The sequence below is a fragment of the Tribolium castaneum genome, chromosome 8 (assembly GCF_031307605.1).
Source record: "Tribolium castaneum strain GA2 chromosome 8, icTriCast1.1, whole genome shotgun sequence".
Classification (NCBI taxonomy): domain Eukaryota; kingdom Metazoa; phylum Arthropoda; class Insecta; order Coleoptera; family Tenebrionidae; genus Tribolium; species Tribolium castaneum.
The window spans coordinates 14,306,863-14,330,835 of record NC_087401.1 but is presented as its reverse complement, the minus strand read 5'-3'; the positions used below and the strand labels follow the sequence as shown (position 1 = coordinate 14,330,835).

Sequence of the window (23,973 nt, the reverse complement as noted above, 5' to 3'; positions counted from 1 at the left end):
AATGAGTTATCATTAGCACTCACAACTAAAAACTAATTAGTAGAGGCAACTGGAGATTATATCATTAAAAAAAAACGATTTAAAAAATTGAAATTCTCAAACTTCAAAATTCAGTTTTTCTTAATTTGGACATCATATTGATGTAAATTATTATGTGGCCTTTTAAAACTGAGGGAAAAATGGTTTGCCACACTAATGACATTGGATTTCTTCTGAATGACGAATTCATGGGGTGCAACCGGCGCAACCCCAATAAACGGGTTGTTTTCTGTCCCCCTCCCCCATCACGAGGGATGAATAGCAGGTATACGAGGGTAGAGGGTTCAGGCACATACATGGTTGAAAGTAGTACGGGTTGTGAGTTCTGTGCTTCTTTCGTGAGTGTCTTTTGTTATCGTGTTTTTTCCGATCGTTCTCCATATCTTCGTGTTCTTGAATTTTTAAAATTCTGTTTTTCCAAGACATTATCTCATTTTTGTGGTACATCATTAGGTATGATTTGTGAATAATATTTTGTTGCGATACTTTGATAGTTCATGTGTAGTAGGTTTTTACATCACAACTATGGGAATGTGTTGGGCTCCAGATTGCAAACACTATAGTACTCGCGATAAATGCCATTTTTTTAGTTTTCCTAAGTCGGGAAAAGAACGAGCACTATGGAAAAAATTGTTGAGGTAATTTTTAATAGATGTTTTGATATTAATTTTTAATTGCTTGTTTCATTGTTAAATGTAGAAGAGATGTAGAACCCGGACCAGGAGCCTACGTTTGCAGCTGCCATTTTCGGGATGGAAGAAAGGAAAATGGTCCTGAATTATTTTTGCACAATATCGCAAAAAGAGCCTATTTTCAAGTGGAATCTCCAGAAAAAAAAAAGATGAAAAAACAAGGACTCCCTTCTTGTTCTAGTTCCGCTGAATCATTAAGGTAAAAAGTGAATCCTAGTTTTAAATTGATTTACAATTTGATCATTTGAATAGTGTTGATATACCGGAAGAAACAGTACCATCGACAATGAATTTAGAGGAAGTGCCATCGACGTCTACAGCCGTAGTTGCAGCACCAGCAGATATAATTCAAGATGCTCCGTTAGAATCTATGGGTGTGCAAGCACCCTTGGTGTCACATGCGGCTCTTGAAGCAGAAATGTATTTTCTCAAAAAGGAAAATGCTGAACTTAAAGCAAAAATACAATATCTGACAGTACGATTTTGCTATGAAAATGTTCAAGGAAATGACAAACTCATTGTTTTATATACCGGTCTTCCCAATAGCCAGATTTTCGAAGCATTGTTTCACTTAATCGAAAAGTTGGACATAAAATATTACCACAAATGGACAGTCCAAAAGTTAACTAGAATTGACCAACTCTTTTTAACCCTAGTAAAATTACGACTCAATTTCCCTCAACTTGATTTGGCGCAACGCTTTGGGGTTGCCCAAAGCACAGTTTCTAATATTATTTTAACATTTGTCCATGTAATATATGAAATTTTATATAAACAGTTTATGACGACAATGCCTTCGCGCGAAAAAAATAAATCTTGCTTGCCAACATGTTTTAGCAATTTTACTAATTGTAGAGCAGTTCTAGATTGTACCGAAATTTTCACTGTGGTATCACGTAAGTCTATGTCAACACAGAAATTAACATATAGTACTTACAAACATCATAATACTTTCAAAGGGCTAATTGGAGTTGCACCCAATGGTGTCATCACATTTGTAAGTGATTTATACGTGGGATCAACTTCTGATCAAAAAGTTGTTTTAAATTGTGGAATAATCGACATGTTAAAAACTGGAGATATGATTTTAGCCGATAAGGGATTTTTGATCCAAAATATTCTGCCACCAGGGGTCACTTTGAATATTCCACCTTTTTTATCAAATGTCCAATTTACACCAGAGCAAGTTAAGTGTACCGAAAATATTGCACGTGCAAGAATACACGTCGAAAGGGCAATACGCCGATTAAAATGTTATCATATTTTAAATTTTTTGCCAGAGTCTTTGTGCCACTATGGAGATATTGTTTTTAAAGCGACTGCCGCTTTAACAAACCTCCAATTTCCATTAATTAAAGAGGTAGCAGAATTGTTTCAGGATTGTGATGATTAAAATAATGTAAAATAAAAACCATCTATTTATATACAGTTTATTATTGTGAAATAAAGGAAATATATTGGTCAAGATAAAATTCTTTTAAAATATTGATATTTTCTGACCACCCCGGATCTTTTTCAATTTGAAATATCTCTGTGCACTTTGGTGTCCACACGACAAAGTAGCAGATACTTCGACCAGTGATGTGCATTTGCCCCTGTACTTGGTGGTAATAATTGTGATTGCTGTTAAGATTAATGTCCTCATTTTCATCCCTCCAATAAAAATATTTTTTATCCTTCAGGGCTTCAGACAAACTGTCAGTGTCCCTATATTTATATGGGCATTTAATTTCGAGAATCCCATCTTCTTCCACTAATCCATCAGGACTTGCTCCCAAAAAGCCTGATTCTTCCAACCTACAAAAAAAAGTAATATTACATTATTCATCTAAGTTATACGTGTTAATTATTTTCGACCTACCAAAATCCCGTCTCTTGGACTTTAAGATTCGTCGCTTCTTCAAATTCTCTGAGCGCTGTCTTCTCGTGGGTCTTACCCCACTGCACAGCAGCAACCCTGTCAAGCGAATAGCCTTCCGCCAAATTTTTAAATAAAGAGGGTGGGAATCTTCGTCTACTGCAAGCAGATAGTACCATGCCAAACCTGCTGGCCGTTAAACGATGTTTCCTTGCTACATGCCAATTTTCGTTAACATGTTGGCCCCGAGTGCACGCCTCAACCAGTTTAATGCGTGCCTCATCTATTCTGCACTTCTCCAAAAGAAACTTTTGTTTGTCTATGGCCTGCACGTATTCTAAGCTTTGTAGAATTTCTTCGATATCTGCAATAATTTTTCTGGCTTCTTCACTTGCTTCTGGTCTTAGGAGCCAAGTGAAGCCCACCACATTCGTGACGCCTATTTCGGCACGGAACTGAATAATTTCGTCCTCAGTAGAGGACCTAGACAGTGCCGTATAGTTTGATAATTTCGGCTTGTAAACATCAGCTAACTTAATGACTTCTGTTTGTGGTGTTGTTTTTGATGGGGCACTCCACTGACACTCAATGTCAGTAGCACTTACATTATAATGAGCATAATATAATGCTGCAGCCATATGATGGCAAGCCACGTTGCCCCTTGGGCAGGTACAATGTGCCGTCTTAACCCCTTCTTCTAGGTCATATGAAATCTAAAACACACTTTGTAGAAGAAATGTCTAACAGTTAAATAAATACAAACCTCCACAGTATAATTTAGCTTTTTCATGCTCGGTAGAACTTCTGCAGAAATTCTCATCGGTTGTACTGTGCCATCAAACCTAAATTTGGTGACGTGACCGCTGGTAAAAGCATTTTCTCCCCGAACTAAAAAGCGATTACCGTCCCCAAAAAATTTCGCAATAAAGTGAAACTTAACAATGTGCTTTTCTGCCACTAAAATGCATAAATATAATAGTTTCTCAAAGTATAATTAAAGCTTACTCACTTTCTCACCGACAACGTGGTTCCCTGTATTCTTTTATAAAGTTCGTATTTTCACAAAAAGTCACTTCTAAATTAAATTAAAGTCTCTAGTGGCACAAATTACACCCGCTGCAGCTATTTGACACGTTATTAACGCACAAACACAACCAAAAAACCGAAAAACGTATTACACCACATGTAAAAGACTGGTTGTTTAGCTTTGAGCAACTGACCTACCGTAATAAGAGTGGGGAGGTGACGTCACGACTGATAGCGCGTAATATATTTTTATTATACGGTAAACCAAGGTTATAGTTTTTATATATATTTTTATATAATTAGATTCCATTTGAAAAAATAATGGAACTTAAACTATAATTCTATATTAAAAATAGTGGTCGGAATTGTTACACTGTCGTTATAAAATTACTTTTATATAACTTTTTATATATTATATATTATATATTATATATTATATATTATATATTATATATTATATATTATATATTATATATTATATATTATATATTATATATTATATTACTTTTTTTAATGGAACACCATGTATTTGTTTGCACAGATCGATGGCAATTTTTTATATTTTTTTTAAGTTATTGGGGTAGTTTCTTGGGTGATGGCATTTCCACAATACGCACATTTATTTATTTTTTATATGTAAAATTTCTTTAATTTTTAAAAGCGTAATTGCAGAAATAAAACTAAGGCGAAAGTTGTAAGTTTTTGAGTAATTATTGTGCGGTTATTTCGAAAAAAAATTCTTGATAGGTATGTACAGTGTGTACATGAATGGTTGTTCATCGAGTCGCCTATGGAATTCAAATTCAATGTGCCGCTTCGTCCAAATCACCATTGTAATCTGAGTATTGTCATCTCTGGCAAATCTTTGAATTAACATTTTACTCATTTTGTTTTTATTTGTGTTTTATATTTTCGTGATTTTTGTTGTTGTGTAATCTTTGGTTTTTAGATTCGAAGCTCTTTTATATTATCTTGACGGATCTGTCACTTTGACGGCCTTTACAATTTAAATTAGGCGATTAAATTTTATAGGTGACTTGATAAACAATCATTTTTGAACACATTGTATTTGGTAAACACTTCTTTGCACTACGTTCTGAAATCTGAGATTCGGAAACAAACCGAAAAATAGACAAATTATGTTGGAAATATTATTATTTTGTCCTTTTTAACCAAAAAGACACAAATTTTTGACAAAAAATATTTATTATTTTCTCCATTTTAAATTCTGAAAACACTTTTTTGAATTAAATTTTTAGTCTTTCTGTGTGAAATTTTGCAGAAACAGACCGAACAATAGACAAATTATTTTGAAAATTTTATTATTCTTGACTTTTCTACGTTTTTCTACGTTTTTCTACGTTTTAGCTCATTTTCAGCCAGAGAAAAACCAAACAGTCTGATATTCTTAGTTTACTAAAATTTTTGTGTTTTATAATATTTCCTTCGTAAAATACCTTTCTTTTATAGTCTACATCTTATTTTTTATGCGTTTTTCTTTTAATAATGTTGTTTATTCATGGAATATTTATTGTAATAGTGTAGATTTTTTTACAAATTGGTCTTGTGTTTCTCTTACGTTTTGTAAAAAATGCACTTAATTGTTAATAATAATATAATTTATATATAATGTATAATTATATAATTTATTTATAATTACTTATATAAAATTGTATTATATATATTACTATTATTATTAAGTCTTTTCGAAAAATTTAAAGTAAATGATGGATTGTTTCTATTTTTATTCATTTAGTGCAATTTTATCAGAAAAAGTAAAATAATTACGAAATTTGCTTTTATAACTTATTTTAACAGCGTGTTAATGACAATTAAATAGAATAAGGATCCTGTACTAAATAGGTCCACAGTAATTAACCTCGAGTACGGGGTCATGCAATATGGAACAAAAACAATCGATTCGCTCTTACACAACTCCGTATTAAAATTCTGGAGTGGTGCATAATCGGAACCTCCTCCCTGCATACAAAAAAGTACGCGCATACAACACACAAACCAATAGTTCTTACGATGAAGAAACATTTTGATTAAATCAACCAACCAACCAACCCATAAAATTTACAATAAGTACCGCTAAGATTATTTAAATTTATTGCAAAACATATGGGTCATAGAAAATCTCAAATCGAAGGTTGATTTTCACGAACAAAGCCCATTTTATAAAATTGAGCAATCTAGTGGTAGGGGGCATGACCAAAATCGTCAAGCAAGCGTTGGTGTTTTTTCAGATGACATTATGTTGCTGCTTCGAAGTGGTTCTCTCTTAGTGGTGAGCTTTTTTTTATTTAAGAAGTGATATTTTTTACATAATTTTAGTTAATTGTGCCAATTTTTGCAAAACCGTTCTTGTACAATGCCCCCCAAGCGTTGACAAGTTTCGTCTCTTCAGCATCTGCAGCATCATCAGGACCGCAAGGAAATATCGCTGATTTGCGACGGCAACCTGCAAAACTTCAAGACGAACTAGATAATGACGACTTTTTCAAAGATGAGGAAGACAGTCTTCAACAACCCGAAGTGGAAGAAGAGATGCCAAACGATGCCCCACCTGGTATATTCCGGCAAAAAATTAACAAACTTATACAGAAGTACCGATTTTTTACAAGTTTGACAAACTCAGCTACGCCATCAAATGATGATGATTTTCAGCGAGAGTTTGATGATTTTGATAAAGAGTTTGAGGAGGATGTGGGGAAAAATAATAATTTGACGGAAAACTTGGGTTACTTTTATAATAAACCATCAGTGAAAAGTGGGAAACAGGAGGCGAGTGCAAGTCGCTTCAGTCCGTCCAATATTGGTGTTTTTTTCATGGAACTTATTGGGAGTTTAGTGGGGTTAGTTTATGGTGCTGCAGCTCAGTTGAATTATCCTGGAACGACAGTAGCGCCAGCTTAGTGTATTTTTGTTGTGAATAAACGTGTTATTACCCAAAAGTTGTTTTTTAGCAGTGAAAAGAACAAAATAATTGAACTAGTTATACCATACAATTTTTTTTAATTTTGATCTAGTTACCTCAGCAGTGGTAAATAACTTCAGCATCGCTTTATCTGTCAATATGTTCAAAGTGTTCAAAAAAAATATGTTGGAATCTTATTTCCGTAATGGACATCGGGTCATGGATAACTAGATCAAAATTTTTGAAAATCGCATGGTATATTTGAAAGTGTGGTTATAGTTACACTTCACTTTCAAGGCTTGCTCTAATTGTGTATTTATATATGTCTTGATTTGTGTATTTTCGTAATTTTTGTTATGTATTTTTTTCTTTTTGATTCTAAGCTTTTTTTCATTATTTTGACGAATCTGTCATTTTGATATATATATATATATATATATATATATATATATATATATATATTAAAATGACATTATATATATAATATTTATAATATATATATATATAAATATTTTATATTATTTATATATATACTTATATATTTGACAAAAAATTGTTCGAGCCTTTTTTCAAAGGCTAGATATTTATAACAAAATTGCAGATTGGAAAAATAGTGTTCGACAAATTTGGAGACAATGAGACGGTTGGTGAAGAAAAAAAATATTAAAAATTTGTTTAGAAAAATCTGATTCATTTTTATATTTAACTGAACGTCTTTTATCACAGTTCAAGAGTTGGTTTATTTGTTTACGATGCTACTTGGTGCCTTTTTCGTAAAAACCCACTAGACTGACTCTTTGAGATAACCCCTAATAATACTTTAAAAATGCGTGTACTAAGAACAAAAACAACATGCTATTCTTAAAATAAAATCCCAACATTTTATTTATGATGATAGATAACCAAACATAAAATGTGTCGTTTCTCTAATTCAGTTCAATAATAAACTAATTCAGTAATAATTTATTTATTATTATTTGTCGTACAAATAATTATAATTACAAATAATACAATTTTTTCCCTAATCACAGATTAAACATTTTGTATTTTTTTTTTAATAATCACAATCCCCGGTCCGCATTTTCCGTTTTCTCAACATTTCAGGCGAGACACTTTTCAAATCATAGGCCCATCCAATTTTTGCCATAAAGTCAATAAAAGCAGTACTAAGATTTGTTCTGTAGTTTCCCAACTCAGCCGCTTTATAATCCCATGGAAAAACGTGATGGTAATTATGCCAACCTTCTCCATAGGCAACAATTGCCACTGCGATATTTTCTGTAGGTTTAATGTTTCTTAAAAATTAAGAAATTGTAAATTAAATTAAGACCAATTACAATTATTATCTAAACATACTTATCGTATGGTTTTGTGCCCCAGATATGGGCCACACTGTTCACAGCCCATGTGGAATGCAGGGTAATGACGTAGCGAAGCACACATGTCGTAACCCATGATACGTATAAATCTTCTCCAAAAAAGTACCATGGGATTAGGGCTGGTATGACAAGGCTCAAGACCGGGGCTATAATTTTGTAGTACCTGTCTCGAGATAAATACTAAATTTTGTGCTAACTGTAAAATTTTCTGTAAAAATATTCTCAAAGGGTTTAAAAAAATAATCTGAGTTTTGTGATTATTCAAAAAAAAACTGTTTTTATATTATAGTATATATAGTATATATAGTATATATAGTATATATAGTATATATAGTATATATAGTATATATAAAATCTTGAAAAAACCTTATTGTATTTTTTTAAACTTTTCTCAAGGGTTGAAAAACTTTTTATCTTTATATTAAAAATTTAAGCATAATAAAAAATTTTTGACTTACTTTTTTTGAAACATAACGACAGGATCTTCTTGGAGATCACTCAAATCCAATGTTTTTCCTTTCGCAATGACATCTGGGTGTTTACGTACCAACAACCAACCCATGTGTGAGAAAAAAAATCCCCTGGTTGCATTATGTGGGTCTGCGTTGGTATCGGTATATTTGTGATGGACTCGATGGTCCCTCACCCATTCATACAGGGGATTTTGTAAAGTAACAGTTTGCAAAAAACACAAAAATATTCTTAGAGGAAGCTTCGCTTTGTAGCAACGATGGGCCCACAGGCGATGGGCCCCCACTGTGATTCCTTGGCCAGTCAAGGCCCCGAAAATAAACCCTAAAATATTTACATTAATGTTATAAAAAAAAATAAAAGAAAAAAAATTATATGGTACTTGCCGTAAATTAGTGTGGGCCATTTCGCTGTTGTCAGAACAAAATACCAACCCTGCAGAGAAATAATGTGGAGAATGAGCAAAAGAAAAACATTACGCCACACAATTTGGTCTGAATAAAATTTGGATGTTATTGTACGTAAAAACATTTTTGTAGTTTCTTGAATAGTGGTTGACTAAAGACTGAATTTTGTGAAATGGAAACTTCTATTATCGCAAAATCTATACTTAAGGGATTTATTAAGTGTTAGAAAGTTGGGTTTGGTTAAAGTATTTTAATAGCAGGGCATTAAAATTGGCACGTAGGTAACGTTCGTCCGAATTTGTAAACTCTTGACGCAGTTTAATCATGTTGGAAAAAATGGTCCGAGATTTTAATCTTTTCACTCTATTTCTATTTCTATTTCTATTTCTATTTCTATTTCTATTTCTATTTCTATTTCTATTTCTATTTCTATTTCTATTTCTATTTCTATTTCTATTTCTATTTCTATTTCTATTTCTATTTCTATTTCTATTTCTATTTCTATTTCTATTTCTATTTTTATTTCTATTTCTATTTTTATTTCTATTTCTATTTCTATTTCTATTATTTCTATTTCTATTATTTCTATTTCTATTTCTATTTCTATTTCTATTTCTATTTCTATTTCTATTTCTATTTCTATTTCTATTTCTATTTCTATTTCTAGTTCTAGTTCTATTTCTATTTCTATTTCTATTTCAATTTCTATTTCTATTTCTATTTCAATTTCAATTTCTATTTCTATTTCTATTTCTATTTCTATTTCTATTTCTATTTCTATTTCTATTTCTATTTCTATTTCTATTTCTATTTCTATTTCTATTTCTATTTCTATTTCTATTTCTATTTCTATTTCTATTTCTATTTCTATTTCTATTTCTATTTCTATTTCTATTTCTATTTCTATTTCTATTTCTATTTCTATTTCTATTTCTATTTTTATTTCTATTTCTATTTTTATTTCTATTTCTATTTCTATTTCTATTATTTCTATTTCTATTATTTCTATTTCTATTTCTATTTCTATTTCTATTTCTATTTCTATTTCTATTTTTTTCTCTATAGCTCTAACTTAAACCCGCTAGAAAATGTTTGGGGATGTATATTAAAAAAATGTTCAAAATAAATTTTCGACCTTGAAATAAGAAGGGAAGTCAGTGAAAATGTTTGAGAAGATTTTCATTCGAATGAAAATTATTTTCAAAATTTAATTGGATCTGTGCCCAGAAAACTCCGTAAAGTCAAACTAATTATTTTTTTTTCGTGTACTTATTTCTTGTAACTGACTGTTTAACTTTCTTGTTGTTGTAATTTTTTGTATTGTAACCTCTAAAGTTTAGGTATTTGTATTTGTATCCTATTATGGCCAAAAATACTGTTGTAAAACTGTTTTTTTTAGTTTTTATTTTTTTAACAGCAATCTCTGAATTGATTTATAAAAAACATTAGAGACATGTAAGAAGCTAAAAAGGCATCCTAATGAGCTTAAAAAAATACTATTTCCGAAATTTTATTTTTAGTTTTTGATTTATTAATTTTTTTGAGCCTAATTTTTAATAACTCGAAAATTAGACGAAATTTGGAAAAAATCGTTTTTTGAAAATTACAGTACACAGTGTTCAGAAATGATTGTTCATCAAGTCATTTAGGAAATTTAGGAAACTACAATAGCAGTAACAAGAGTCATTTGGAAGAAACGCCATATTGAACTTAATGAACAACCATTTTTAAACACATTGTATTTATTGATGTACCAATTAGTTTTTTCCTAGAGTAAATAGTTTAGGTTCTATGATCTATACTTTTGCCAAAACTGAAATAATATGTATGTGATTAATGTTTAGTGAATAAATAAGTGAGTAATAATTATTTTATTATGAATGAAACCATTGCTCTTATGTTGAGTCAACGATAGTGACATCATCGGAAAACATATTGCCCCAACTTTTATTCTTTGTAAACTAACGAACTAATGATAGTCGAAATATTGTGAAAAAAAAATGAAAAAAAAAATCGAAGACTTTTTGAAATCTTTGAAAAATGATCTATAAGCAAAAAATACTTTTTGATTAAGTTTAGGAATAATAGTTATTTATAACTTTATAGCAAGTTTTAATTCCAACAAGTAACAATTATTTTATTATTCAGATCAATAATTAATGTTTCTTATGATTGTATTTGCATTCACGTAATGAGCAGACTGATAAAACACAATAGATCGTTGAAAGTGAAAGTGTGGAAAAATTATTACTGGAAAAATACATCGATTAAGCACGTAGCCAAATCCTCGGAATGTTTTGAAAGAAACTTATCACTGATTACCTATATTAGAAAAAAAGCACAAATTATGTATCTTTTATTTAAACCAGTAAATTTAACATTTGCACGAACATAAATAACTCGAATCACTTGTTCTAAGCTTGAAGTTTGGACATATTTTTAATTTTATCGAAAATCATTTAATTTGATAACAAAAATAACTCCTTCGTCACGTACTCCGCCCATGTCATTGTGCCACTCGGCCCCTCTCGGCTCCCACGTGACCCGTTCGGCAATCCTCGTTCCCCTTTTCTCCGACGTTCTGGACTCCATTATTGTAAAACAAAATGGCCATGTGAACATATGTATCAGTGAAAAGTGCAAATAATTGTAATAACGATGGCGATTTCAGCAAAAATCCCCAAATCAATGCAAGAAAGTGAACCTACATTGTGTGCGTCGATAAATAACGGTAACAAAGTTTGGCAAACCCCAAAAGCTCAAGGACATTTCGGCGGGACAGCCCACTGTGTTTTTAAAGACTTGAATTTGCATTGGTGTCGAAGACGAATCGGTCACTGAATGTTGGCAAACATGTGGAATCTTATGTCCATCCCCGAGCCCAAATTCGGGATGCAAAAGGCGTGCTTCCACACGTCCTTTCCCCTGGGAGCTGTCGCTTCCGACAAACAATTCCCGCTTTTCAAACCGGAAGTCAAATCAACCGTCTGTCATAATTACACTTCGCGGCCGAAACCAGATCCGCTCGAAAATTCTAGTCAAGTAATGGACACTAAACAAAACCCCGAAATCAATCACGTGTGCAATAGCAAGAAGAAGAAGAAAAAGCGGAGACGGAGGAGGAAGAAGCAACAGAAGAGTGCAAGACAGCGGCAAGTGTCAGTCTGCGAGAGCGAGGACAGCTTTGTCGTTTTTTTCGCCGAAGAGAAGGAAGAACTGTCGGAAACGACCGAAGGGTTTGATTCGTGTGATTCCCTCGTTCCGGACAAAAAAGTGGGTTTGCTAACATTACCTGCGATTTTTTTACTAATTTAACTGATTGCAATTTTTAGGTGCGATTCGCCTCAGAAAGTAAACTTTGTGAAGTTCACCCGATGATAATGTGGTCGTTTGCTTATCAGGCGGCCCGGAAAGGTCCCTGGGAAGAGTATGCGAGAGATAGAGATAGGTTCAATAAACGTGTACGCAATACTGAGGCAATTATTGGTCATGTGTTCAGTGATGAACATAGGTCGAAGATTTATCAAGAAAGGTTTGCTGCACTTTGAGATTCTAGTTTTTGATGCCATGACTGTGATAATAATCCTGACTGATTCGTTTAAAATTATATAGTGTAAATACTTTATATTATATGGTTAGCTGTAGGTAACATTTGTTATGAATTGTCGGTTTAGATAAATTTTATGTTTAGGTAGGGAGGGTTTGGGTTTGTTAATGCTTCCTTTAGTTTTGACAATGTAGTGAAAAATAAAAAAAATAAAGTGTATGTCGAAAGCAAAAAATTTGTTTTTTTTTCCATAAATGGATGTAGCCTTCGTGGTGACATTCTACTTTATTTAAAGAATATGACGCAAGTTTTGGAAAGATTTAGTCATCTACTACCGTATGCAACCGACAGAACATGGATTTTTTAAAGTCGAAGGAGGGCAAAATAATGCTTTGGTGTATTTTTGGTTGCATAACTTATTGACAATTTCTCACTCCCAGAAATTTTGAAAATAATATCTTCAGGAACTCTTGCTCAAAATTCTTACCGAAAAATATAACAGTTGTGTTTTTTAAATTTACTATTTTAAATATTAGGCGGCTGTGACATTTTTGACAATAATATAGTATTTTTATTATTAAAAAAACATAATATTTTGCTTTTTCTTCAAAATAGGCCATAAAAAATTAGTTTCGGAGATGTCCTATTCAAACGTCTAGCCTGTACAAGTACTCTGGCTAAATTCATTCAAGTTACAAGTTTTCATATGTTAAGTGTAATTAGTACAATGTGTTCAAAAATGATTGTTCATTAAGTTACCTATGAAAATTGAACGTAATGTGCCGCTCAATTTAAATTATGAATGCCGTCAAAATAATGTAAAAAGGCTTTGAATCTAAAAACAAAAGAAAAAATAATGGAAATATAAAACACAACTTTGTCGAAAAATGCAAAAACATTAGTAAAAGCTAATTCAAAATTTCACAGAGATGACAATACTTAGACTATAATAGTTATTTGAATCAAGCGGCACATTGAATTTGAATTCCATTGTCAACTTGATGAACAAACATTTTTGAACACATTGTATTTTTGCTTGTATTTAAGTAAATTTCAGATAGTACTATCTAATAATTGCGAATGCACTGCTTTTACACATGTTTTTTTAAGACAAAAAATTATTTTTGAGCATAAAAACTTATACAGGGTGATTTTTTTCGGGCCTACTTTGCGAGTAGAAACTGTCAACTTCCAATAAGCTCATTTTTATTGCACTTTTGAATTCGCCTTCTCAAATTGAGTAAAACGGCATTTTTTGACGAAATTTTTGTTTTTTGTTGTAAGTGATTAATTTTTGTTGCATTTGATGATTGAAGATTCAAAATCAAAATTTCATCAATTTTATTTTTTTGAAAATGTAACGGTTAGTATTCGCTATAATTATCAAAATTTTGATATTGTCAAGAAATAAATGACTTAAAAAAAAATTGGATTTCTTTAAATTCTTCAAAAATCTATAAAACAAGATTTTGAACAAAACTTGTTTTTTATTTAGTTTCAAAAAGTGTAACAAGTATCTCGATTTTATTGGAATTTTCAATACTTTTAATTTCCAACAGAAAAAAATACAGGATGATTGAAAAATTTTGGACCAACTTTCGTAGCAGACATTCCTAATATTTTTGGTTGCATCTACAAAAATTTCAGAAAAACACCACAATTTTTAATGGGAAAAAAACGGAAGCGTTCAATTTTTTATTGTTTGTTATTCTGTTTCTGTACGTGTTTTAATTTTATAATTTCAATTACGGTCCTGCTTTAGAGTTTTTTTTGAAAAAGAGAGGCTTCTAATTTTTTGAAGCTTGTGTAATATTTTAATCCTGACCTGACTTGACCTAACTTGTCATTTTTATCAATTACCTTAATTAAAAAAATAAACGGTTAGTAATTTTTTTATTTTGAAAACAAATAGGGCTTGAATTACGTTTGCAGTTCCGAGCTGATAACTTCACATTACTTACATTATCAGTAGAATCGTTATACCATTGTTAAACCATTTTATTCTTTCGTTGCGATTGTTATTAAAATGGGAACGTGGGATTACAAATAGTTTTTTCATAAAAGAAAATTCGAGTAAAAATAACAAATTCTGTAAAACTTTTGCCCTTATTTCTCTTACTTATTTAAAGAATATTTGACCAAATAATTACCTACCTAGTACCTATATAGTTAGGCAATATTTCTTCTAAATGAGGTCAAATAAAATACGAAAAAAATAACCATAATTTTATTAACTAATACGCAAATAATTTTGGTTGCAACAGGTAACAAGGTTAAGTGTCGGTGTAATTAAAACCACCTCGGAAAATACGTATAATATACTGGTGAGAAAATGTTACGCTACCTATCATTAAGGAAGTAGATATGTTTTTACCATTGATACTTATCTATCCTTGCTTGTTTATTTTAGAACAGATTTTTATTTGTCATTATTTGAAAAAAACTAAACTTTTTTGAAAAACACTGTAATTAAAAAAAAATCGGAAAAAATAGTTCCAAAGTGTAATTTTATAACAAGTTGAATAACCTCATGTAACCAAAACATTTTTTTATTTATTTTTTTTATTTGGTGCATTTAAACCTGAATTTCTATTATTGTGATAACGATTAGATCGAGCAGCAAAACCAGGTTAATCTAAAAAGAATTAAATGCATGAAAATTAATTCTGCTGAAGATCCGTCACAGAAATGAGCTCATGCTTGAAACCAAAACCACGAAAACGTTTAATTTTGCGAAAATTGTGGCAAGATGATCTAAATCCGGCCAGTTAAATTCACTTAAACTCGCTCCAATTGCAACCTTGGTGTCTCCGTACGATGATTAGCACTATCATTTTTGATACGCAAGGAAATACGCTTTCTAGACATTGTGGCAATGAAAATTGTCACCGACTTCTGGAATTAACACGGCTGTTAAATAACATAATGGCTGGTCGTGCCGTTGCGTTAGAAGGAAGCCGATTTCCTCTCAAAATTTAATTGAGAATTGGCAATATATGTTTTGTTTCAAGAAAGCCAAGGTAAAGACAATGGTTGGCACTGCCTGTTTATTTCACAATTAAAAAACGTTTCGTAACCAGTCAAGCGGAATTTCAAAATTTTCCTAAAAACGTTGCGTCAAACACACTAATCTAGATATAGTAGTCAATAATGTAAAAATGTGTCTTTATGAGAGGATGACGTAAGGGGGCACGACCGGACACGTGACAGCAACTTTCCCGTCTTGTCGACAATCAATTGGGATTCACTTTCACACCAGACGTTTCTTTCACAATTATGGATCAAGTTCATCTGCCTGGAGGTGGATGGAATTTGCCTGCATTGGACAGGAAACTTTGAACATACACCCTAATTTTTTAGATTAAGAGGTTAAGAGAAAAACGAGTGACACATTCTCGAGTCCGTTTTTTGAAAAAATAATTTTGGTCAAAACCGCATCCCGCTATCGTCTTTTGTTTTCAGTTGACATTTTAGCGAAATCTTAAAAAAATCATATCTTCCTTATTATAAAAGATACACGTTTGAAACAAAGACATTATGCAGGCACTTTTTTTCAGAGAATCTAATAATGTTATCAGCGATTTTTTTCAACCATTCGTTTAACTGTAATAACATAAAGTTGTATTTTTTCAAATAGGAATCATAGTTGGCTATGACATTTTCGAAAAGCTTACTTTTTCCTGATTTGATATGTCTATTTGTGTAATACATTAATTTTAAATATTTAAGATAAAACAAAACATTTCGATTTTTCTTTATAGTAAGCCATGAAAAAATTTTGGATTTTTAATTAAAACTATGAAAATTGTATTAACTAACAAGTACTTATAATTTAATGATTTTTTTATCCCTAATTAATTAAAAAACAGCATAATAAATTTTTATTAAATCAAATTTTTGCAATTAATAAAAATTATTTGTTTTATTATTGAAAATGGCAAGCTTACGTTGTCATTCTATTTTCTAATTTTAAACAAGAAATGTCGGAAGAAGAAAAATCGTATTAATTGTATGATTGCGTATTAATAAAATTTTATTTTACAAAAAAATGTCAATCCAAACACCAAAATCAAATTACATCTGCGGTAAAAAATTACACAACATTATCAACGTCACCTCTATTTTACTAAATCATAAAAAAGTGGCATCAAATGGTAGTGACACATCGTTTGCAATTTTCTGCAAATTTTTTATGTAAATAAAATCAGCGACGCTCTTATATTTGTTTACTTGAAAATATCTTTAACATATTTATTTTTATAATTTCACATTTTTTACTTTAATAACCGCTCACAAAATTTCTAGATTATTCACACCTTTTATGTGAAATAATTTCTATGGCCAACTACTTTCAAATATTTTGAATATATTTTCTATCAAAAATATATAAAAATATCAAACTATATTTATATTGTTTTGAGTTTAGAAAAAATAAGCTTTTCGAAAATGTCATAGCCAACTATGATTCTCATTTAAAAAAATACAACTTTATGTTGTTACAGCTAAACGAATGATTAAAAGAATCGCTGATAACATTATTAAATTCTCTGTAAAAAAAAAATTCAGGCATCCAAAATGCAAAATGTACACGGGTTTTATAGACTTAACTATCATAGTTTTTGTCTTTTGTCAATTTATGTATGAAAATTTCGTCGTGTCAAAAAAATTTAAAACTCCAGAACCATTTAGGACAGTTTAACAATTTTTTTCCTAGTCGATTTCCTAAGCTTTAGCGCATCGTTTGCAATAAAAGCGAACTCGAAGTCGATATTCCGACGCCTACTACGACTTTCTGAATATGACAAACTACAAACTGCAATAACTCGATTTTTTCAAATGGAACACCATTGCATGGCATTCTTTTGTCGATATAAGGTTTGTAGGGTATAAGTTGTAAAATGTGTAGGATTTTTGCCAAATAAAAAATATTAATGTTTTTTTCGGAAAAAAAATCGAGTAGGCTTTTTTCGTAAAATTTAACATTCCAATCTTTTAACAAATTGTGTACATTATATCGACAATTTTGTCATGATTTCAAAAATATAATAAAAAATTGGGGTCTCCATTAAAAAAACAGAACTTACTTGGGTATTTTATTTTGGAAAATATTTTTAGAACGTGCCTTACTGTAAGACTTATCGTTTTAAAAAAAATTAAATTGATAGCTTGCATAGAAAAAAGTTATGGGCACCCCTGGGTCACCCTGTATTGTTATTGTTTGAAAATTAATTGAAAAAAAATTATTAGACTGATATTTTTTGAATTCATCTTTGGAACAGAACACACGACTGTGTTTCCCCCCTTGGCCTCCCTTGATATACAAATTGCTATTGAAAAGGCCAACAAATTTAAAATTATAGGCTTTTTTAAGTTTAAACGTAAAAACTTTTATAATAAAAGCACTGAAAATATCTTATTTCGCATAAAAAAATAAAGTTACAGTTTAAATAAGAACAGTATGCTTTTGACTGTTTTTTGTAAACATACTGAAAGCACTTTTTTGGACAATTTTTTGCTCAGAACACTCAAAAAAAGCTTAATTCTAGATCAGAAGAAGATGGAAATCTTTTATTATACCTACAATTATTATTATTATTAATACGTTATAGTGTAGAAGCTTAAAGTTTTGAAATAAAAAAATATATTTCAAACGGTATATTTTCTGAATTCATCGGAAAATATGTTTCCTTCCACATATGAAGGTAAAAAAGTGGTTTCTATTGGTACTTTATGAGTCATAACAACTGTAAAGTTTCATTGCCAATATCCTACAACGTATTTGTTATTGTTTCAGTATGTAAATCAGGTAGGAGGTCGGAGTAATTATTTCCTCAATTACTGTCCCGTTATCGAAAAAAGTTACAGACGCAGGTATTGATTCATCTAGATTTTTTCAAGTTCTAATTACTATTCAGGCGACGGTTTCACTTTATTACCTTTATGGACTCATACATAAAAGTCCACTTTTTCATAATTTATTGTAAAAATCAGTATGTAAATTAATAATTTAAATAAAAAGGCGTTCCTGCAATTTATAGTCTTACTGGGCAATTAATTCAGTTTTTTCGAGTAGGTGACAAAAATTTCTAGAGCATAAAATGACTGCCGCTTTTGTATGATTCATTGAAACTAAACGGTAAATTGTTGCTTACTAAGCAATTATTGAAACTTTTTTTTCGTATTTAAGTAATGGTATTGTAGTAAAATAGTTTCAATAAAGAATCTTTCAAAATGAAGCTAGTTAGTGACGAAAGCTTCTGGAACAATCTTGTTGTGTTTATAAATTGGAAGCGAAAGTGTGTTTGTGTTTCTTCTGTCGATGAAGAAATTTTTGTTTTGTTACATTTGTTCTCCCCGAATTGGCACAAGCTTAAATCAATCATAAAACAAACGTTCTAGGAAGACAGCGAGGAGTAAAAGTAGCCACTTTCAAACTTATTATATGCAAATAACGAATTTTTATTTGCCGGAGCGACTTTCAAAGGAAGGTCAACATTTAACACGTTTGCAGAATAATAAATCACTTTATTAAACAATGATTAATCTTGATGACATTTTTTGCAAGCATTTGTGATGCAGACAAGACTTACATAATTGAATTAAACTTAATGGCTGTATGGTAACAACAAATGGGAAACGAATCTCAAATGGGTTAGAAAGTAAAGATCGAAATGCACCCGTTATGGAACATAATAGAGGACTGCACAGAATTATATATTGCAGCTTTTTATTATTATAGAGGCGATTTCACTCGCCAGTGGAAACTCACCGCCTAACCTTTGCCAAACTAATCCAATGCAATTATACAATTAGTAAAAGTTGAAGACACAAAAATCCATAATAAGGATCAAAGCGAATTTCACTTGTTCGTCACCTAAAAAGCTAGGATATTGTTTAATAAAATGTCAAGAAGTTGGAAACTTTGTTTTTTTTATATTTTTTTATGTTTCATCAGCTTTTTTCAAAGCTTTTATTTAACTTGCTTTGTTGTCTGTCTGTCTGTTTCATTTTTTCGAAGCCAAAATTGAAAGTGTTTCCGTTGTCCCAATCAATTGAAATTTTGAATACTTACGTAATCTGCGTGACAATGCAATCCTATGTGGTTATATGCCCATTAAAGGGGTTAAATGGGGTTTTGCAGTTTTGAGTTATGACTAAAAAGCAATACATAAAAAATAAAAAATTGAGATTTTTGGAAAAAATCTTTTATTTAAAAGATGCACTAAACAGTGAAAAATAATGATTTTCTATCAGCGGAAGTAACTTGGAATTAGAAAAATTAAATGGGAATTGCGGGCATTTAATTGGAATTATGGGCATTAATTTGGAATTAATCTGGAATTACAAGTTATTGGAAAAAACTGAAATTTTATTGGAATTTTTTTGAAGTCATTGGAACTCTCAAATTTAAAAAAAAATAATTTTACAACAAATTTGGTGATTTTTTTGCTTTGTTTTAACAAAGTCTGAGTGCACTTCAAAACAGTAATAACTAATAAACGTTCAAAAATCGTAAAACCAAATGTACAATCTACCTTATTTTAGACGTAATATTGTTTGTTTCTGTAAAATCTTACAAACAAGTAAGTCTTTAGGTCAAAAAATGCTGAGAAAAGGCAAAAACTGCAAAAATCGATAATTTTGGTATTTTTTTGGCTTTTAATATTAGAGACGAAACTTTGTAAAGCCATCAAATTTATGCACTAAAAAGGACCAAAACGCACAGAAACAATGTCAGTTTTGACCAAATTGGCAATTGTTTGCCCAGTTTATCGAAATTTTGCAAAAAAAACAAAAAGTCATCACGACTTTCTGGCATTTTTGTGACGAAATTTTGTATGAAAATATTCTAAACTGCTTGTAAAAGACACAAATTATATCATTTTTAACCTAATTTGTTAATTTTTCGGTTAACTTTTCTAGAAAAACTGAGTTCAAAACCCAAAAACTGTCAAGAAGTTGGAAACTTTATTTTTTTATGTTTCATCAGCTTTTTTTATTTAACTTGCTTTGTTGTCTGTCTGTCTGTTTCATATTTTTGGAGCCAAAATTGAAACTGTTCCCGTTGTCGCAATCTATTGAAATTTTGCATACTTACGTAATCTGCGTGACAATGCAATACTATGTGGTTAAATACCCATTAAAGGGGTTAAATGGGGTTTTGCAGTTTTAAGTTATGACTAAAAAGCAATACATAAAAAATCAAAAAAATTTTTTTAGAAAAATTTTTTTATTTAAAAGATGCAGTAAACAGTTAAAAATAATGTTTTTCTATCAACGGAAGTAGGTATTTTAGAATTAGAAAAATAATAAACTTTTTGAGAAGATTACAGTATTAAGTTTATGCTATTTAAAAGCTTTTATTTAACAACTTGCTTTGTTATCTGTCTGTCTGTTTCATATTTTTGGAGCCAAATTTGAAAGTGTTCCCGTTGTCCCAATCAATTGAAATTTTGCATACTTACGTAATCTGCGTGACAATGCCATCCTATGTGGTTAAATACCCATTAAATTATGACTAATTCCCATTATGACTAAAATGCAATACATAAAAAATTTAAAAAAAATTTTTGAAAATTTTTTTTATTTAAAAGGTGCACTAAACAGTTAAAAATAATGTTCTTCTATCAGCGGAAGTAATTTGGAATTATACAAGTATTTTGGAATTACGGGCATTTAATTGGAATTATAGGAATTAATTTGGAATTAATCTGGAATTACAAGTAATTAGAAAAAACTAGAATTTTATTGGAATTTTTTTGAAATCGTTGGAATCCAACGGTACTTTCATTTTCTACCTGTTTTTTTCGTTTTAAATCTCAACTGTGAATCACCCAAGCCTACTCTTATTTCTGCAATATTGCACCGTCCCAGTTCCCTCCCCCCTCCACATTTAAAAAAACCACCAACTTTCAACCAAGCCACCCACAAATCTCCCTAAATCATCGTTTGATAAGCACTTTCACACAGTTCCATACATGACATTGTTAAAAATGTAATCTGAGACTGGTTTCTCTCATTTGCTGTTGCAATTCCATTATTTTAAACAACACCAAGGTGATTCCATGCCTCTGTTCACAGTGGGTGTTTTATCAAATTTTAATAACGATTTTCGTCATTTTTACAAAAAGTAATTGTCAAGGTCAGCCGACAATTAAACCACTTGGTTAAATTAACATTTAAACTGGTCAGAAAAGGGTGGGATAGGTGGAGCTGTTGAATTATGCATTTTAGAAACGTCTGGATTGTTCCATCTCGCAGCACTGATCCGACTTTGTTATTTCTAAGAATGATTCAGATGGCGATTAGGAAATTACATTATTTGCACGACAATAACCAGGTTATTAAATAATTACGCAAATTTCGCTCGGATCACCCTGTGTATGTGGTTTATTTACACAATAAATGATTTGGCTTAGAAAGCAATTACTGCAAGTAGGTAACTAACAAACTGCTGATTCGGTGTCTTGATATAATTCCTCCTTGAATTACCTAAACGAACTAATTAGAACTTTATTTGACGGACCGGTTAATTAAATTCCAAATTTTTCGCTAAAAACCCAACCTTGTATGTAGATGAGTGGGAAATTTTCTCCTTTTGTTGTGATTGTGTCACGATTTAATAAATTCTCACTATTTCGTTATGATATTTGTAACATATGGTGCCGATAAAAATGTTATTAATATTAATACACTTGTCAAGGAAAGTGTAATTATGGTATTTTTTTGAAAAATTGCCGGTGTTTAAGTTAGTCTCTTCAATTAACACCTAATTTGTGTCGCTCTATAATTTTTTTACGCTACGCGTAATTCATTTAGCTGTGATCATCAAGGAGTTCTGCGGAACCCATTAACACTTATTTCGTGAAGTTTATTGCACAAATAAAAAGGTTTTTGAAGACAAAAGTAAATATCTTCTAAAGTGTTATTGTTCTTTATCATTTCTAACATTTACCACAATTTTTTAGTCTCCAGTAACAAATAATTTTTGTTTTTTTGTGTAGCATATACAGAGTGTCCATTTTTCGAGCTCCACCTGGGGATCTCACTTATAAGAGATGCAATGCTGGTTAAATTAGAACAAAGTTGCATATTTTTATCTGTCATTTTTAGTTTTTGAATTCTTGAGAAAAAAAGGAAATTTGTAATTTTGGTTTTAATTTTTTGAAGCATTTTTTTTCCTAATTTAACCTACTTCGTATTTCTTATAATAACTGAGATCACCATGGTGGACACTCTGTATCCTACAGCTCAACAGACTCAACTCTCTAAATTTTTATTATTATTTTATTCTTTTCAAACCAGTTAGAAATTTAAATTTTTAATAATTTTACAGAATTTTGAACAAATATTATGAGAATGATTAGAAAAACTCTAAGTTACCTAACAAAATATTCAAAACTCTCGAATTTAAAAAATACAATTTTATAACAAATTTGGTGATTTTTTGCTCTGTTTTAACAAAGTCTGAGTGCACTTCAAAACAGTAATAACTAATAAATTTTCAAAAATGGTAAAACCAAATCTACAATCTATCTTATTCTAGACGTAATATTGTTTGTTTCATTAAAATCTTACAAACAAATAAGTCTTTAGGTCAAAAAATGCTGAACACAGGCAAAAACTGCAAAAATCTATAGTTTTGGTATTTTTTGGCTTATAATATTATAGACGAAACTTTGTAAAGCCATCAAATTTCTGCACTAAAAAGAATCAAAAGGCACAAAAACCATGTCAGTTTCGACCAAATTGGCAATTTTTTGCCCAGTTTATCGGAATTTTGCAAAAAAACTTAGTCATTAACCAAAAAGACATCACGACTTTCTGGCATTTTTGTGACGAAATTTCGTATGAAAATATTCTAAACTGCTTGTAAAAGACACAAATTATATCATTTTCAACCTAATTTGTTAATTTTTCGCTTTGTTTTAGAAAGCTTTTCTAGAAAAACTGAGTTTAAAACTAAAAAACTGTAGAACAAGGTAAAAATAAAAACATATGTTATTTCACCTGAATGGCAAATTTTCGCAGGAAAAATACGAAAAAGCAAAAATCATGTCTGAAGCTACATATCTCGAAAAAACTTAGTTTTTATCTTAAAAATGAGCTTTAGTGTTTGAAAAAAAAAATAGCAAATTTGATCTAACTTTGAGCGTTTTCGGATTATTTTTGACGAAATAAATTGTGACTAAAAACATACCAAAATCCATGAAAAAATATAAAAATTCTTTGTTGTGATCAAAATTGGTGACTAATTTATTAATAAAATAAAAGGTTGCAGTGACGTGTTTTCCGACCTCTAAAAGGTCAAATCGGCATGTTGTAGTGATCTTAAATAAAAATACAGAGTGTCCAAAAATGCTTGTTCACCTAGTCATCTATGGCATTTAAATGTCAGTAATGCTGTCATAATCTGTCAGAAAAGTGCAAAAAGGCTTCAAACCTAAAAACTATTTAAAAAAAAGTATCTAACAAACACTATTTATTCGAAATTGCAAAATAGCAGAAATATAAAGGAAAAACGATTTGATTTGACGAGAAAAATAACCATTTATTATACGACTAAACAATCCTGCAAATTTGTTATTTATCACTCTTATCAGCTATTACCGGTTACACAAAAGACTAATTTGT

General features: G+C 30.6%; 4 protein-coding genes and 1 non-coding gene across 6 annotated transcripts; 3 read left to right on the top strand and 2 right to left on the bottom strand.

Annotated features, from left to right (window-relative positions):
- The first annotated feature begins 89 nt into the window (after nt 1-89).
- On the top strand, nt 90-2,203 carry LOC135266876 (uncharacterized). Of its 2 annotated transcripts, XM_064358283.1 has the most exons (5): nt 90-492; nt 545-677; nt 739-930; nt 984-1,627; nt 1,691-2,203. In XM_064358283.1, exons 1-5 carry the CDS (start codon nt 153-155, stop codon nt 2,122-2,124), a joined length of 1,743 nt encoding a protein of 580 aa, XP_064214353.1. In that variant the 5' UTR covers nt 90-152; the 3' UTR covers nt 2,125-2,203. The 2 variants fall into 2 exon arrangements, 1 of the variants encoding a protein (XP_064214353.1); XR_010335079.1 differs by having other exon boundaries at nt 102-492; nt 548-677; nt 984-2,203.
- On the bottom strand, nt 2,148-3,858 carry LOC135266877 (uncharacterized). Its single transcript, XM_064358284.1, has 4 exons — nt 3,599-3,858; nt 3,353-3,546; nt 2,593-3,302; nt 2,148-2,528 (listed from the first exon to the last, which is right to left on the bottom strand). Coding segments are annotated over exons 1-4 (1,269 nt in total). The 5' UTR covers nt 3,600-3,858; the 3' UTR covers nt 2,148-2,164.
- A 1,465-nt stretch (nt 3,859-5,323) lies between these two features.
- Nucleotides 5,324-6,572, top strand: LOC103313389 (hypothetical protein). The gene is made up of 2 exons (XR_010335080.1): nt 5,324-5,905; nt 5,953-6,572. It is a non-coding gene; the product is annotated as a hypothetical protein (transcript).
- A 954-nt stretch (nt 6,573-7,526) lies between these two features.
- LOC655687 (acyl-CoA Delta-9 desaturase) lies at nt 7,527-9,335 on the bottom strand. The gene is made up of 4 exons (XM_008196494.3): nt 8,772-9,335; nt 8,373-8,709; nt 7,892-8,077; nt 7,527-7,830 (listed from the first exon to the last, which is right to left on the bottom strand). Exons 1-4 carry the CDS (start codon nt 8,914-8,916, stop codon nt 7,590-7,592), a joined length of 909 nt encoding a protein of 302 aa, XP_008194716.1. The 5' UTR covers nt 8,917-9,335; the 3' UTR covers nt 7,527-7,589.
- A 2,072-nt stretch (nt 9,336-11,407) lies between these two features.
- On the top strand, nt 11,408-12,574 carry PPP1R15 (Protein phosphatase 1 regulatory subunit 15). The gene is made up of 2 exons (XM_962338.5): nt 11,408-12,065; nt 12,125-12,574. The coding sequence occupies exons 1-2, from the start codon at nt 11,634-11,636 to the stop codon at nt 12,338-12,340; spliced, it is 648 nt and encodes a 215-aa protein (XP_967431.2). The 5' UTR covers nt 11,408-11,633; the 3' UTR covers nt 12,341-12,574.
- Nucleotides 12,575-23,973: the final 11,399 nt, after the last annotated feature.